Genomic DNA, 17925 nt, shown 5'->3' on the forward strand with positions numbered 1-17925 from the left:
TTTGATCCCATCTTTTCTCTCCCTTCTCTTGTTTGTTGGCATGTTTACAGTTCACAAGGAATTTGCAGAGGATGTGACTTTTCTCATACATAAAATATGAACTTCCCCTTTTTTTCTTGTAAATCAACACGGAAGCAATAACAGCTGCATTATTCTCACCAAGAAGATATAAAGTTTCCAAATACATTTAATGAATTTTGATGAAGATTTAATTTTTTGCTCAGTATGTTGTGTTTTAATTGAGCCAGCCAAGAAAGATACAAGGGCATTCCTGAAGCTGGATGTATTTGTTCTTGCATCGCTGCCTTAAAATCACAGCTGGTGGTTTCCAGAAAGAAGAACTGCAGACATTTCCTTTACAAAACGTTCTATGGATTATGACAGGGTATCTCTTCCATCAACAGCAACCCCGATGCAGGTGTGACTACTAGACATCACATAATCTTGACTCTGGAATGTTGCCGTGCAAACAAGTTTGGCACCTCCTACCTCTCACTTCAATAAGAACTGGCAGCATTATTTCTTGTTTGCTCTTTGCTGTTCCTGTCTCTCCACCTGTGGATTCTCTTACTGAGAAATCAGAATGAGATACTAGTTTCTCACTTGGATGAATGAAAGGTTTTGTCAAGAAAAGAGACAAAAACAAAGAAAGAAACTACAACCAGAAGAGAAAAAAACAACTGCAATTATTTTCAACCTTCAGCATGTTTTTATCAAAACAAGAGGATCAGCTTGCCCAGGAGCTGAGCTGTCCCATCTGTCTTCAGCTCTACAACGATCCAGTTGTTCTACCCTGTGGGCACAACTACTGTCGAGGTTGTATCTCCAAATCTGGGAACTCCACAGACAGCGGCAAAGAACCTCTACGCTGCCCAGAATGTCGCGAGGCCTATCATGGCGTCGATACCCTGCAGAAAAATTTCAAACTTTCCAACATTGTAGAGGATTTCCAAGCTTCTTCCCAAAACATCTATGAAGAGATTCTGGATGTGATCAAACCAGCAAACCCAGAGACGGGCGATGGCATTTTCTGTGACCAATGCATAGATGACAAGACTCCTGCGGTGAAGACCTGTCTGAAGTGTGAGGTGTCGCTGTGCTTCAGGCATCTCCAGAAGCACAACGAGAGGGAGTCCTTCAAGACGCACTCTCTGGTGGAACCTCTGAAGGATCTGGGGAGCAGGGCCTGCCTCATTCATAACCTACCACTAGAGTACTTTTGTTCTAATGATATGAAGTCTCTGTGCATCACATGTTTGGAAGACCATAATCAGAACCACGACGTCCTCACCGTCAGTGTGGCAGAGGAGGAGATGAGACGAGCCTTGGAGAGCCGGAGCAAGGTAGTTTTTTGATGTATCTGACACAAACTTACATTTACTGTGTTTAGGATGCAAGAACTAGCAGATTTACACAAGACAACATATTTATTATGATGTACAGGTGGCAAATAAAAGGAAGGACAATGTGAAGTTTTTTTATGGTTTTCTAAGGACATTACCGTCAGTCAGTTCAGTGGTAAACACATTAGTTTTTTAATTCTACTGACTACTCTGGACTTTCTATCAGAGTTGGAATGACAAGAATATTCTGGGCAGAGATAAAAACAGAGACACATAGCCTCTATGAAGTTGGGGAAAAAAACTCCTGGTCCCAATATGGTTCACATGCAGTGTTTTGTAAAACATGGCTGAGAACAATGCAAAAACAGACACAAGAGATTACCACTGATGAGAACAGCATGATCACTTCTGACAAGTCCTGTACAGTTCTGCATGACTACAATGCCAGTTGCTCTTAATCTTTTTTCAGTGAAAAAGAAACACATCTAAGAAAGTTGCATCCTGTTTTTCCAGATTCTCTTTCTGTCCATGCAAGGTAAATGTCAACACATTAATGTCTGCAGGTGGTTTCCAGCCGACTGCAACTGACAGAGTGCCTCCTTCAGAAGACACAAGAGGACCAGGGAGCCTCTGAGGCTGTTAGAGATAAAATTGTCAACAAGGCAGTCTCACTTATGGACAGTATGGCTGCAATCGTTGACAGGTAAGGCCCTGTATATTGATAGAAGCTTAAAATGGTGCTACTGTACATTAGGACTATATAAATGCTTTACAAAAGCACAAAACCAATGTTGCATTGGTACAAATTGGTGACTATCTACTTAGCAAATGATTGACAAAAAATCATTGAACTTAGTGGCTATAAGAAATGAGCACTGTAATGGAGGCATCTACCAACATGGAGTCCAGTTGTGTGAATCCCATATGACATTTATTCACTGGCAGCTTTTCTAGGAAGGAGTGCAGCAAATATATGCTTTCCGAATAAAAGCCAACAGTTTTCAGATATGGTCAAACCAAAGTTGTAAAAGTTTTACTGACCAAATGATGACGACATCCTCATGGTCCTTACAATTTAAAATACTGCAGGAACTTACCACAATAATACATGTCTTAATGTTATGTACAGGATGAGAACCAATCAACAGGCTGAAAAGAAAGTTCACAGACTTTTGAACAAACTCATTTACAAAACTTTGAGTAGCTATTTTTCTGCCTTCCAGTGTTAATTAACTGTGCTGAAGCACAGATAAGAATAACTTGTTAGTGAACAGGAACAACTTGTAATTTGGTTTCAAGTGAGTTATTTTTAGCACAGACTTGCTCTGCAACAGTACTGGAGCTTACATACTTTTTTAGCATTATATAGTAATGCTTGTAAATATCAATGTATTTTCATATATAAATAAAAATATATGTAAAACAAAATAGTAAACTGCATCCTCAGCAATATTTACTCTTGCATAAGCTTAAATTAAAATGATAAACTTTTACATGGTGAAGAAGCATGATGATTCCTGGATTTCAGTTAATCAAAATTACTTTTGAACTATTAATGACTTTTTAAACTAATACATAAATACAAGACAAACAAATTTTGAGGACAGTGTTTGTGTATCAGCTTGCAGTATGTTCTGGAGAGATGGCCTTTTGCTTTCACTTTAAAATTTTCAGTGCGTGCATCTAGTCTTTAGCTTCTGGTAATAACTTGAGTAGCAGGTTCAACAAGTGGCATTTGTAGAAAGAAATGCTCACCCATCTTGAGACTTTACTAAGTTGGGTAATGAAAGTGAAACAGTGATCCCATAAACCTTTTATCAGTTAATTAGGCAGACAGTAATAGGGAGGATTTAGTTACTTGATCTAAAAACATCTATATAACATCAGGTGGTACAATAATGTCAGAACTTTGGCATCCAGCTGAAAAGCATGCCAGTTTTCACTGAGTTTTTCTTTTAAAATACTATTGTAAAATGAAAATGACAACCTGTTGGTGACATAAAATGAAACGTGTTGTTTTCAGATTCAGGGAGCGACTGCATTTGTTTTTGGAGGAGGAGAGAGGGCAGCGGCGCAAAAGCTGGCAGCTTGGAATGAGTGCACTGGAGGAGCAGCAGCAGCAGCTGCAGGAGGCCGAGAAGAGTGCAGCCGAGACACTCAGCGAGACAGACACATGTGCCTTCATACACAGGTACAAAAATAATTTGTCCCGCTTTTTACTGAGTGATTCTTACAGTGCCTTGGAAAAATATTTGTACTCCTAGGATTTTTCATGTGATCGGCCCTTTGTAGGAAAATATGATGTATGGAGGAAAACAAACACTGCACATGAATGAGCATATCATCACTGTGAAACATTTTGGTGGCAGCATCACACTATTGGAATGTTTTTTTTTAGCAGGGACAAATAAGGTGTTCTGGGTTGAAGGGAATATGAAAAGTGGTAAATCCAGTGCAAACGTGTAAGAAAACCTGATTTGATATAGAGACAGAGATTTGTATTGTGGCTGAATGAAACATGCAGTATTATATTAGATAAATATAGACTTGAATATTGTGGTTCCATCTCATCTGACTGAACTTGGTTTATTGTACTGAGAAGAATTGTTAAGATTCCAGTCTTTATATATGCAAAGCTGGGAGAGACAAACTTCAAAATACTTGTGCAATTTAGTTGGATATACTCTGAAAAATAGTTTTACTTTTAAAAAAAATATCTACTGTATGTGTTAAGGTTTTTATGCATATTTTTATTTGCATTATGGCTGGATATGATGATAATTTTCTCCTTTTATTGCTCATCAGATTCATGATGATTGAACAGAAACTGAGAGATGCTGCCACAGGCAGTCTTCCCAGCACTTTTCCCTCAAAGGTCGACCTGAACACCAAGCGTCTCCAGACAGAACTCAAAACCAACGACTTCCGCACAGAAATGGTCCATCTCCTTGAGACCCTTCACATCCTGCTCAACCCTCTGGAGGTGACCTTTAACGTCTGCACTGCTCACCCCAGCTTGTTGGTGTCCAACGACATGCACACAGTCCGATACACCAGCTCCAAGCAGTCCTACATAGAGCACCCAGAGCGTTTCCTGAGTGTACCTCAGATCCTGTGCAGCCAGGGTTTTTCCACAGGCACGCATATCTGGGTGGCGGAAATGGGCAGCAACTGCATGTGGTCCCTTGGAGCATGCTACAAGAGCATCCCTCGCCGTGGAGACCACAGCCGCTTGGGGCACAACTTGGTGTCCTGGAGACTACAGTGGAAAAACAGCAAGCTAACAGTGTGCTCTTCATCTAACAATGTTGCGCTGGGGGAGACGTTCCAACATCCATCTAAGATTGAGGTTGTGCTTGACTGTGAAGGTGGAACCCTGTCCTTCCACATTATCAAATCACGCAGAGAACATCTTCACACCTTTAAGACTGTGTTTAAAGAGCCAGTTTACCCAGCTTTTAGTATCCATTCAAATACATCAGATTCTTGGATCACTCTACAAAGTCAGATGTGACACCAACATTTAGTCTGTAACTTTCCCTGTGCATAGATATGTTTGGGGAATTCCTGTTTTTAGATCTCTATTCACACTTTTGTTCTTACCAAATTAGTTTAAATGTTGACATGTAAGTAACTAAAGTATTCCAGGTTTTCTCCCAGAAACTTGTCAACCAAAACTAAGTGTCAGAAACTGGAGGATGATGTTTTACTTTTTTATGAAAACACTAAACATGGCCTGCCTTAAAAGTGTGATTTCGTATTCTGCCATTGTCTTAGACTTATACGTGGAAGACACCCATTTGAATCTCAAGGACTTTTCACATTGCAAATTTCATTCAGACTTAACTGTCCGAATGAAATTAAATCATGCAAAACATGTTGTGCACCCTAGAGACCTACTGATATCTACTGAGGTCCTTCTAATAGACATGGATGGTTGAGCCATCTGACCACCCAACAACCCAAATGACAATATCTACGTTCTATTGAACACATAACTGCACAATCTGACATTTAAAAAATAAATTCACTTAATGGAAACATGCAATTTTTGAAAAGAAAAATAATTCTGATGAAATGTTTTGGCACTATGATGACATACTTTCTTGGGAATATCAAAATGAGTTCATTTCACAAAACTGCAATGGAAATACTGTTTTGCATCAGACGAGTCAAGTAACCAACAACCGGGATGTTTCCACTGTCAAAACCCACAAAGAAGAAAACAGGAAGTAGTTGGTGGATTATGGTGTGACATGTTTTTAATGACTTATTGTGTGAACAAATTTATTCACTTGATTTTAATTGTGTTTCTTATTTAATGGAAACACCGTAATTGTAAAATTGCATTACTTTGACATTAGCGGAATATTGACAAAGTTTTGTACATCTTTGTAATGGAAACTCCATACATCATTCTAGATTAACATCAAATTATTCACTAAGGTGTTTTTTTCTCACCTGCACATCAACATTTCTCTACAGTCAGCTAATGATAACTGACTGTAACAGAGAGGTTGATCTCTGCCTTTGTCACACCCTGGCTGGATTATTGCAGTCTCTGTTGGAGATTTCCAACACAATCCTGGACCAGATTCAGCAGGTCCAAAGCTCAGCTGCTAGTCGACTAATACACACTAAGCCTTGCTAACATATCACCCACTATCTCCCAAACCTCCACCAGCTGCCTGCCAAATACCACATCACTGACAAGATTTTCTCACCTGCAAATCCCTCAGTGTCCTAGGCCGTGGGCACTTGTCAATCCTTCTTCAACCAAACATACTAAGTCAGACACAACAGTCCTGTGTGTCAAGTGTCTATTTTCTGTCGCTTGCACCAACCTCTCTTCCACATCTGAGTTACTAGATGTTCTTTCCTCCTTGAGTTTAATTCTCCTCTATGTGAAGCATCCCTGAGTTTCTTGAAAGTCACTATGTAGATCTTAGGTATCATTGTTTTTATTACTATACAGTTTATATAAAGTGGCATGACTAAGCTAATGTTATTTAGTATTTCATTTAATCATACAAGATGATTTGTGATTGGTTTACAAAAGCAGTATGATTTGGGTGTTTTTGTGGCATACATGCAGTATGACACAGGTTTTTTGTACTTTTTTTGTTATTGTTTTAACATCGGCCAGGTTTCCTTTATTTGATGTAGTTGCTTTTAGCTAAGTGCATTTCCCCTTTGATTTTATTTTTTATTTTCCATACTGACGAGACCACTGACATTTAACATGAGAAATGTTTTGTGTTCAGGGTACAAATAAATTATTTGACACACAAAGTTTGTAATGGTCGTGTCTGTCACTGTCTTTGTCACTGAACCAACATATGAGTAAGCTCAAACACACCACCATCCTGATTGGTTACATGATAGCCCTCAAATATCTGTCTTAGTCCTTACACAACCTTGTGCTGGCCCTGATGACATGTATCTTTTGCATAATTGAATTGCGACCAGGTCTTAGTTTAAATGATAAAAATAATAATAATAATAATTACAAAAATTTGTTAACTTATTAGTTTTTTTTCCCAAAACACGTAAAATTCATAACTTTGTGAATATGTACAGATAGAAACTTTATTCAACCAGTCTATTGGTAATAGAAAATGTTTCAGGTTGATTACACAAATACAGCTAAACAATCTGTGTGGGAAACTGAGACATAATTGAACAGCCAAGTTTAGCAACTGATGAGTAATACAAACTAATACTTTTAACTTTTACTGAAGTAAAAGTTACACTTTTAACTTTTATTCAAGTAAAAGTTAAAAGTGTAAGTTTTTGATTAAAGATACATTTAAAAAAGGAAATTTCAAAACCATTAGGTCATCGAACAAATCAAATGTCCTATAGTTTTGATTAGTTTAGATGAAAATGGGATGGGCCCCCGAATGAGATTCACCATCAGGACCTCATACAACCTTTGGCCGCCCGTGGCCATGCGCAGGCTTTGCATGAACGAACTGACAGTGGGGTTGCCAGGTTTAGATATAATCCCGTAAATATCAAACATTAATTTTACTCAATTAATTTTATCTGTCAGCAGTTTGAGAAAAAAAAACAAAAAAAACAAAGAAAAAAAAATACGTATGTCTAGTTAGTCGGTTGATTCATTTGTGGGACTCCATCCTCCAGGCTTGAAACGCCACAGAGAACGGAGGATATAATACAGGAAACTGGCAACCCGTACTCCCATCTGTCACACATTCTGTCATTGGGCAGGACATAAACATTGTTTCATGATAGCACTAATATTCAGCTAGCAGCTAATAAGTAAGGTAAAGGGGAAGGAGGAGGCATGGGCTCGGGGGAGAGTACGACCAGGAAAGTATCCTTCGGCGTGGATGATGAAGACAGAGTCAGGATTCTCCGCGGGATAAAGGTAATGCTAATTTAGCTAGCGTGCGAAAAGTCATGCTGACGATTGTTTAATGCAGGCCAGCTGGAAGCTTGTTGCTCCAGAACACATACACAACAAACCCTCAGACTGTTGGGAACGTCAGGTGTACCACCTGTGAAGGAGGTCGGAGGAGCTGCGGAGGCGGTGGAGCCCTGGAGGGTCGCTATTCTTTTTCGCCAGACTTCAGTGGATACAAAAGGGCCATAGCAGTTTAATGTAATTATTCGCAAACTAATTAACGTAGCTGTTGGCCAATTAAATATGGAAAAATGTAAGGTATTTAGATAACATCGGCTAAAAAAACTTTCTGTCCAGACTAATATGCTTTACTTTCTTATGACACCTTATTATTTTTGAGCGTTGTAGTATATTTACCAATTATGATGCGAAATGAACGTAAAGTACGGCCACTATTGTAGATGAACTTGCGTGCTGCATTGCTGCTTTGTCATGAATTCATCAGAAAAGTAAATGTCATCATTTCAGTCTGTTTTGTATTTCTTTTAAGGGCTTAAAATGATTAGTTTTTGAATGGAGTTTGGTGAAAGGCTCACAGCATAGCAGTGCTGCATTCGAGGGCGAGTTTGCGTGTCGGAACTTTACATTATTATTAACCAGACGTAAGAAAGGACGGGATATTTTTGTGGTACATTTTGGCAAGACGTTTGACAATGTCAAATCTGCCATTTGTCCTTTTTGTAGCATTGTATGTCCATATTCATGTTTGAAACCTTTCTTTTGGCTTTCCAAATGATACTCAACAGTTCACGTGTTCCAGTCATATTTATACAAATACCTTTTTTAATGTAACTACTCAAATAAAAAAAAAATACACAGAACAGTAGTTTAAACTATTTTTTTTTTTTTTTTGTTTTTTTTGCTTTGACAACAAATGTAAGCTTATTCTTCTGTTGTTCCCCAACATCTTCCACCCAATTTGTGAATTTGTCCAGCCAGGGTTTTCTCTTTGGGGTTTTCATGCATTCGTGGGATCACAGCAATTGCTGCATTGATATTTAATAATTTTTTAAAGACTTATTTCAGAATTTAGACTCATGACTCACTGGAATTAAAATATTTGTGTCTTTTTCTGGAGTTTGGTTTTCTTAAGTTATCCAAAAATGTCTGTTAAGAGCTAAAAGTCAAAGTGATAACTGTGTTTGCCAACTCTGGCTGCACATTCAGATTTAATGAGTCATAGAGCTTGTCAATGAAAGGTCCTTCCCTCTGCGGTTTTATGTGTCGCTATGTTTAACCGTTTCCCATAGAAACATCCAAATGGCTGTATGAGTGGAACCTGGTCCTGTATTTACAGATTTAAGTTTCTCTGTCCTGTTTCTCTTGAATAAATCTGCACCAAATATTGTATATTATTGTTCCATTGTATTGTCTATTGATTAAGATATGAAGTTGTTGGTAGGCTGTCAGTTTATATGCTCTATATGCAGCTTCTAAATGCCTCCTCTTTCCCCCTGGCAGCTGTCAGATGATGTTCTCCAGAGGATGAAAGGAGTGGCTAACATTCCTCCAGAATCCTCATCTTCAGCCACAAGGCCTCAGAAAGAAAAAGGTAAAGGTTTGACTTTAACTGGTCGTTAGCAAAAAATCATATCTGAACTTTACTCTCTTGTTGATGTTGGACTTTAAAATGGAAAAACCTCAGAGTGGTCCAATCATTTCTAATTATAGGATGAAGAAGCAGAGTGTATCAGTAACAAACTCCTGAAAACACACACACGCGCTTGGTATGGAGGAGGGATTACTACAAAGTGCAATTGGCTGCCTTCCTCAGATCAATGTTTTTTTTTTTTTATCTGGATTGATTCTAACACAATTTAGACCACATTGTTTTGAAAGTGCCATGTAATAAATTTTTAATTTGCTGTAAGTTTTTAAATATTTTTACATTTTAAAATTGAATTCAAACATTTTTTGACCCCATGCTGTCGCCTGCTCTGGTCCTTTATGCATTGCAGTGTTTATAGGCAGAATCATTTCTGTTCTCCTTTTTCTTTTTTTTTGTCCGATAAGGTGCTAAATGCAGCGACTAAATCACTAATTTGGCAGCAGGGGGGTGACTCTTATTAAATTTGCGTGTGCAGTTGTAACCTTTTAGACAGTTGCTTTATTGGTGCACCTCTACTGCAGAGAATTCATTATAACCCGTTCTTTTGTATGTCATTCTGTACATTTAAAGTTGCATTCCTTCTGGAAAGTGAATCTCTGCCTCAAGTTGTTTACATCCTCTGACAGCAGTGGAGTCCAAACTTTGTGTCATACGAGCCAAAATTGTCATATCAAAACGACTCGTGGACCAAAAAAAGAATCTGAAACTCCAAAAAAGCCAGTCATATTTATAATATGAATTATGCTCTTCAACATGTAGAATTCAGTCTTTGGAGCTTAATGCACACCAGAAAAAGTACTGCATTGCTGAATTGTCACCATTTTTCACACAAAATGTTTGGCTTTGTGACCAGGTGTCTCTCGCAGTGCCAGCTCAACCTCTCAGGCCCAGGAGAGCCCCCCTCAACGGGCCCCACCCAGCAGCAAATCTGGGAAGACATTTGCTAAAGATGAACAGAGAAGGTGGGTAAGAGGGTCAAATCCAAAACCCATTAATTCCTGGTACACAAATGCAGCATTGATGGTCACATTTAGCTTTATGTATTGCAGCTACCTCACAAATGCAGATGAGAACAATATGGAATATTTATATCTTTAAACCAATCTGGACAAATATTTAGGGAAAGGAATAATATCCAATTTGTGATTATGCATATAAAGCTTGACCACTTTAGAAATATCTGTCATTCATTCATAGTAAAATGTTATAGTTACACCTTTGAAGAAAAGCTCACAAATGGCCTGAACTGTGAATGTTACACCATTTGAGTGTAACAATAACAGTCAGAATTAAAGACTTGTCAGATCGTAAGAAAATGGAGCCTTTTCTGTAATAATTTATGATTTATGTTGTAATGTTTTTTAGGTATGAGCGGCAGCAGACGATATTGAAGGATGAGCTGGCCAAGATGGCGGAAAGAGAGAGGGAGGCAGCGAGAGAGGAGCTGGTTAAAACCATGAGCCGAGAACGACAACAAGCACGAAAGGAAGCAGAGAAGGCTAAAGAATTGGTACATACATACAGACGCACGCACACGTACACACACGCATGCATGCACACAGTTACATCAAGCTCACAATGTGTCTCTTTGTTGGATACACCTTCTCAATCAAATCACAGAACCCAAAGCCCATCCTCTTGAGAAATCTTTCTCTTAGTGAAATCTGTTTTAGAATAATTCCTTACTCAGAAGATAAAAGAATTTGAACATTTTACACAGATCCTCTCTATATAGTCAGGCTGAGTTTGAGCCTTTTTTTGTTTTTTTGTTCCTAAAGGTTTTGTTGACTCTGGTGGTCTTTATTTGACAGTAGTTCAACAGGAAAGAGGATGATGAGAGAAAGGGAAGACATGTGGCAAATTTCTCCAGGCTGGTAATTGAACCTGCGGCCATCGCCATGAGGACTAAGGCCTCCATACATGGGTCGTGGTTTGCCCCTGCGCCACCACAACATGTTAAAATGTATTATTTTCTTTCGTCTTCATACTACCTTTTTTTACACTACTTTTTTTGCCTTATCTTATAAAACACCATACAGTTCAATTAAAAATACTTCCATTATCCCAGAAAAAAATTAAGTTAATCAGATTTCATAATGATTGAGATAATCTGTGTGTTTTTTCAGTTTCTATAGAAACAACAGTCTTAGTTCTGAGAAAAACACAAGAAGCAGAAGGTACTTGTTGTCTTTTCTGTTGCAACCGTCAAAGCTTCCCATTGATATTAATGGATTATGAATCCATAATCCATTATGAATGAAATATTATTAATATAAAATTATGACATCACCAGATTCATTTTGAAATTACTTTATTTGTGAATGTGATGGATTTCATCCTAGACCTATCACAGGGGGTGACCTGTAGGGGGAGCAGTTGTCTTTCATTTCCAGGAATGCGTTTTTAGTTTCTGTTCTCCTTTTTCTTTTTCTTTTTTTTGTCTCTGAAGATTCGAGGTTTTACAAGAGTTCAGTGGTGTAACTGTTTTTTAAAAAAAACTAATTAACTTGAGTGTGAGCCAGAGGAGATATGTTTTTGTGGAGTCAAGTCATGATTCAGTTTGCTGAGTTTTTTTTTTTTTTTTTTTCATTTTTTGCTCCAGCCAAATCGCAAGTTGGAGTGTTTTGTACTGACACAAATTGCTTCTCGGGTTTGCATTTGTAATTTCCATGGTGATACTCGCTCTGCCTCACTCCTCCCTTCTTATCCTCACCTCTTACCTCCCTGTTTCTTTTCTATCTCCTCCTCTTCACCGTGCTCTGCCTCCCTCATCTTCTTGCTTTTCTGTCTTTCTTTCTCTCAGCTCCCCCTCACCACCGCCTTTCCACCTCCATCCTCCATCTCCCTCTGTCTTTTTTTCAGTTTTCTATCCCAGCCCATCACTCTCTCCTTTCTGCCCTGGAGACAGTATTATCAGCGAAGTGCACGCGGTAAATTGCACCCTGAGAGTTTCCTGGGGTTGCAGATAGGAGTGGGGCAGCCTTGGAATTATAGTTGTGGAAAGGGGAGAGCTTGTTGTACACACCAGTTGGTGCCTTCATGTGACTCTCTCGCTCCCCTACTTCCACCCCTACCCTCTGTGTTGAGACGTGCTGTAGTGCCTGTGTTATCTCCACTCCAACATACTCCTACTTCTAATAAAAAGCCTGCTGCAGGGATGGCGTGAGCAGAATGGCCGGTTGTGCGGCACTGGACGGCCTTATGCTAAGGGCAACCTTGTAATTACTTTGTCCTGTGCCATGAATGCATATTTGAAATCTGGGTAGATTTTTTTTTTCTTTCATATTTATAACTCATTTTTTTATGAAGTCGGTAGCAGATCAGAAAGCATTTATCCTCTGGAGATCCAGTTTCACGGATCCTTTAAATCCAAGACAAAGTCATAAAAAAGTAGATTTTTTTTTCTCTTCCAGAGTTTCAAGAACAAAATTGCGTCATTATGTTCTTCCAAATCCTGATTTCGAAGTTCTTGGAACTTGGTCTTGGGTTGTAATCCGTACAGAAGCTTTTTCCACATTTGCTGTCTGAGAACGACAGGAGAGAACCGATGAAAACTTCTTAGTAGTTCTGCACTTGAGTTTTTATGAAATATGAAATGTCTTGGTCAGAAAGATGACATTTTTCTGTTTGTGAGTGGTATTTATTTATTTGTTTGATGTTTTCTTTTCTCTTTAGAAGAGCTATGTCTTTAAAATTACAATACATCAGGGAAGTATGCTGTGCTTCCCTTTTTCCACATTTTATGTACATGCTATAAACTGTGTTAAATTCACCTGTTTCCTCTAAATTGTAAAAAAATAATAATCTACACAGAATAATATATTCCATTATTTTAGTGATGTGTAACTTTGAGTGCTGAATGCTTCCTTAACATTTAAATCCAGTCATGAAAGACGGCTTCAGACTTTTACACGAGACGCTTCAGTCAGACTTTCTGTCCAGTTTCCAAAGTGTGTTCAGTGTTTTATTAGCCTGTCATGGGCCAGTTACTTTTCTCAAGGTTTACCACAGTTTTAAGAACCTGCCATCTTAAAAACCTTAAAAATGTTCTGTGTTGTAGCTCCTGTGGTTTATAAAATCCTAGAGAAGGTTCTGGAGCTTGGAACCAGTCTGTTCCCTATCTAAGCCCAGTGACACTCATTTGTCATACACACAAAAATCAACTGTCTTCTCCTAAAGTTATGTGCTGTTAGCTAGATTATACTGCTTACTTCTGTCATTACACTTCTATAAAGGTAAAGTTGGCATGCTAAAATTGTAGCAGGGTACAGGATAGCCAGCAAAGCCTGACTAATTAGTCTACTAATGTTGGCTTTCAGTGTTGCTGCCAACATTTCTAAATCTAGCATGTTTCATAAGTAATCACTGTGCAGTAGACCCTATTTAAAAGCTATGTGGGAACTTCTTTTAGACATGACTCATTGTTAAATCTAGAGAGCTAATACTAAATTTGCATGTAGAGATTTGACAGTGTTTAGAGCAAGCTAAACTGCTGAGTCTCAATGGGTCATGTGTGACGTTAACATGTCCCACATAAACAAAACTAATTTTGTAGAGCCACAATAATTCAAAACAAAAATTGATGGTGTGATAGTGAAAATGTATTTAAATACCGCTGAATAAAAACTATTCTCATTTTAAACTTGCATGTCGTTAAGTATTTTAGCTGTAGAACAGGCAGCAAACTTACACAGGCAGTTTATCAGTATGACGAGATTCAACATTCAGTCTGTCATGATCTGAAAGTAAGTCATTAATTTAAATTCTAGCTCATTTCATCGTTTTTTTGTTTTTTAGTATTTAGTATTTTGTTCTGGCTAAGACAAGCCGACACCTAACTTGTGATAAACATCTTAAAAGATATGTCAAGAAAAAGACGTCTTTGTCTTTGGACCATCTAATCAATATTAAGACATATTTACTCTGTCAAAATGTAAAGACTTGAAAGTGTTGCCATATTTTCAGTGAAACAGGGAAAAGTTTCAGTGATACTGACCATATGGGAAGATTGGAAACGCAAGCTTCCAGATGATTGAGTATTTACTATATAGCTGGGTGGAAGAAGGATTTAAGGATGAAAAAGATGTGACTGAACATTTTGTGAAGAGTTGGAATGAAGAATATAGAAGAGGCGAGAATGAATGGGATTGAAAGAGGAGATGACACACTTTTCCTCAAAAGAAGGGAATGAACCAATGGATGAATAAGAAGTCTTTAAAAGTGATTTAACGTTTCCCGAAGGATCACGAGGAGGTGGAAGAGATTAGCGACAACGGGCGCCTGAAAAGGGAAGGAGTACCTATTTGTAACGTTTCTTTAGGCAATTGGCTTTCTAAAGGAAGAGGGTATTGCTATACGATTAAAAGGAAATTTGCAAGATGATTAAACATTTTTCACCATTAAGAGTTGCTGGAAAAGACTGACAGGAAGGAAAGGGGAGAAGGAGACGGATTGATGGAGCAAAATCTGAAGCATCAGACAAATAACATGAAAAGGATGAAAGGGAAGCGACTGACTGAATAAAATGACAGATGGTATAACTGTCAGAAAAACCCAAAAAGTTAGCTTCCACTTATTAACAGATGTGGATGAGGGAGCAAAATAGAATATTGTTAAATATTATATAAATTAAAATCACCTCTTTTTAAAATGTCTGTGGGATGTAATCAAAAATGTAAATATGTGGTAAGGATTTAATTAGCCCCTGTATTTCTTCAGATCTAAAATGGCTAAGATTTGGCATATGCATGTTACATGTGGTGCACACGACGAGGACAACATTACTTGAGATTTTCAAGGAGATTTTCTCTGTTTAAGCCTCAGATATTTAGTTTTGATGTGGTCCTGACTGTTGAATTCAGAGTGTTAATCTGAAGCCTTCAGAATTTGGTTGGAATTAGGAGACTGATAAGGGATCAAAAGAATTTGATCCAGATCTGTTTAGTCCTTTTTTGTAGTACGTAAACTCTTTCTACATGTTTCTACTTACAAACTTTGACTCTGTAAGTGGACTCAAAGTGAGTATATTCTTAAGGCATTGATAATGAAAATTGTCAAAAGGTTTTTGAATGATCAAGGCAGACGGATGTAGCCAAGCCTCAAAATCTGACTTCTCACCATGGTAGATGAAACTCCTGAAACTTCCACACACAAGGTTGTAACTGACAAACCTTCTGTCAAGATAAAGTTGAATTATGACTGACTGGTGCATTGAATTTTGATATCTCACCATTCTCATATGGTTGGCTCTAAACAGCATGCCATTTGCAACGAACAGAATACGAATATTTGTCAATCTACAGTCAGATCAGATAAATGGGACTGCACCACACCGTGTTTCAAATTATAATGCAAATTGGATTTAAGTGTCAGATTTTAGAGAGCTGGGTTGATTACTGTATTGTCCGAACTGCAAGTCGCTCTACAGTATAAGTCGCACCAGCCATAAAATGCATAAAAAAGAAGAAAATTACATATATAAGTCGCACCGGAGTATAAGTCGCATTTTTGAGGGAACAGACATGTCGTATTGAAAGGCAATAAAACTAGAATAGAGGCAACAACAGGCTGAATAATTGTATGGCATACTAACGTTACATGACACATGAACAACGAACTGAAAACGTGCCTAGTATGTTTACATAACATATTAAGAGTTATTCAAATAACTATGGCATAAATAACATGCTAACAAGTTTACCAAACCATCCGTGTCACTCCAAATCACTAAATTAAATGAAATCTTCATCCTTGATGTCGCTTTTAAACAACTCTGCTAACGTTGAAGGTAGAATAAAACAGCCGTAGAGTACCCTCTTGCAGTTTAGTGTGAAAATAACATGTGATATGATATAATGATGTGCCTTATACTCCGGCCAAACTATGAAAAAAACAGCAACTTATAGTCCGAAAAATACGATAGTTTGTCTTCTGAGGTCAATTAAAAGGAAATCTACTTGAGATGGATGTTCCACATTATTAAGCAGACCACAGACTCTCTTATCAGATTGTGTAGTGCCATATGATAAGGTACGAAAACATTAGATATTTAATGAAAACTGAAGCATTATCGAACTGCAAATACATTTGTGGCTGATTCAGAACAAAGATGGGTTTGTACAGATAAAAGCATAATGAGGAAGATTTCTGTTAGACAAATTTATTGGATGACTGCTGTGCAACCCTAGATGGTCCAGATGGATGCAGTAGTGGTTTGGTGGTGGATGGCCACCACGTCCCAGCATAGCTGTGACGTCAGCATGGACGTGGTGGGGTCATGCTTTGGGCTGAAATCATGGGGAGAAGCTGGTCGGCCCCTTCAGAGTCCCTGAAGGTGTGAATATGACCTCCGCAAAGTATATGGACTTTCTGACTGATCACTTTCTTTCGTGGTTCAAAAAGAAGAGCCGTACCTTCTGGAGCAAAATTTACTTCATGCATGACGATGAACCATCTCACGCTGCAAGCAATGCCACTGTGTCATTGGCTGCTATAGGTATAAAAGGGGAGAAACTTATGGTGTGGTCACCATCCTCCTCTGGCCTCTGACCCTATTGAGAACCTTTGGAGTTTCTTCAAGCAGAAGATCTGAGGGTGGAATGCAGTTCATATCAAAACAGCAGCTCTGGGAAGGATTTCTGACAACCTGCAAAGAAATTCAAGCAAAAACTTTCCACAATTTGCAGGTTCAATGGATGCAAGAATTGTGCAGGTTATATCAAAGAAGGAACCCAATGTCAACATGTAAATGTCTGTTAAGATGTTTTTGATTGAAATAGCTTTTGATTTTAGTACATGTGACCACTTGATGCTGCACATTCAAAGAATAACCATTGGAAGTTCTTTATAGCTATAAGATGTTCAGAAAATCTGCTGTGCATAATAATTTGGAACTGTGCATTTTAAGTTTTTTATTTTTGAAAAAGTAAAATTTGATTTATACTGTAATAGTTCATGACTTGAAAATTATACTGACCATCATTTGCAATGACCATTTAGGAAAATCTGAGAAAATATCACTTGCATAATAATTTGGAACACAGTGTATAGATTGAATCAACTGTGCTTCTTAGAATATTTATTGTTGAATATTGTGGATGCTATGTACCTTCCTAATGCATCAGATCAACGCCAAGCCTATATGGTGCTTTTTGTTTTTTGGGTAAGGAACTTAAGAAAGGGAATAAATGACAAAGATTTGAATTCACCCAGAGTCAGATCCCTTGTTACTTCACAGTTCTTTTTTCTTCTTGTACTTCCTTGTGATATTGAAAAGCAAACCAAACAGTTTATCCTTGAGTGCTTGACTAAAAATGAGAGGTGAGAGGAGAGAGAAGAAGCTACAGGTGACTCGGTTCTTTCCGTCCCCTGGTGAATGGGCGCTGCTCTGACTCACAAGTCAGAGAGCCAGACAATGATGCGAGGCGTATGCTATTTACTGGCTTCTTCTCTTCTTCTCTCCATCACTTCTTCCTGTCTTTTGTTGTGTCCGCGTTGAACTGCCTGATCCTTTCATTCCTCCGTCCTTTTGTGCATCATGAGCC

General features: G+C 38.2%; 2 protein-coding genes across 3 annotated transcripts in view; both read left to right on the top strand.

Moving 5' to 3' along the window:
- The first annotated feature begins 548 nt into the window (after window positions 1-548).
- On the top strand, window positions 549-6624 carry LOC129371597 (E3 ubiquitin/ISG15 ligase TRIM25-like). Its single transcript, XM_055048276.1, has 4 exons — window positions 549-1343; window positions 1907-2046; window positions 3367-3534; window positions 4149-6624. Exons 1-4 carry the CDS (start codon window positions 612-614, stop codon window positions 4855-4857), a joined length of 1749 nt encoding a protein of 582 aa, XP_054904251.1. The 5' UTR covers window positions 549-611; the 3' UTR covers window positions 4858-6624.
- Window positions 6625-7519: 895 nt separating this feature from the next.
- chchd6a (coiled-coil-helix-coiled-coil-helix domain containing 6a) overlaps window positions 7520-17925 on the top strand; it is a 72148-nt gene continuing 61742 nt past the window's right edge. Inside the window, exons 1-4 of one of the 2 annotated variants that reach the window (XM_055048286.1) lie at window positions 7520-7737; window positions 9235-9325; window positions 10236-10344; window positions 10748-10892. In XM_055048286.1, the coding sequence (XP_054904261.1) occupies window positions 7654-7737; window positions 9235-9325; window positions 10236-10344; window positions 10748-10892 (429 nt within the window). In that variant the 5' untranslated portion in view covers window positions 7520-7653. The remainder of the gene's footprint in view (window positions 7738-9234; window positions 9326-10235; window positions 10345-10747; window positions 10893-17925) is intronic. The other variant, XM_055048287.1, reaches the window with a different exon arrangement.

The sequence above is a fragment of the Poeciliopsis prolifica genome, unplaced genomic scaffold (genome assembly GCF_027474105.1).
Source record: "Poeciliopsis prolifica strain line A6 unplaced genomic scaffold, Auburn_PproV2 SCAFFOLD027, whole genome shotgun sequence".
NCBI classification, from domain to species: domain Eukaryota; kingdom Metazoa; phylum Chordata; class Actinopteri; order Cyprinodontiformes; family Poeciliidae; genus Poeciliopsis; species Poeciliopsis prolifica.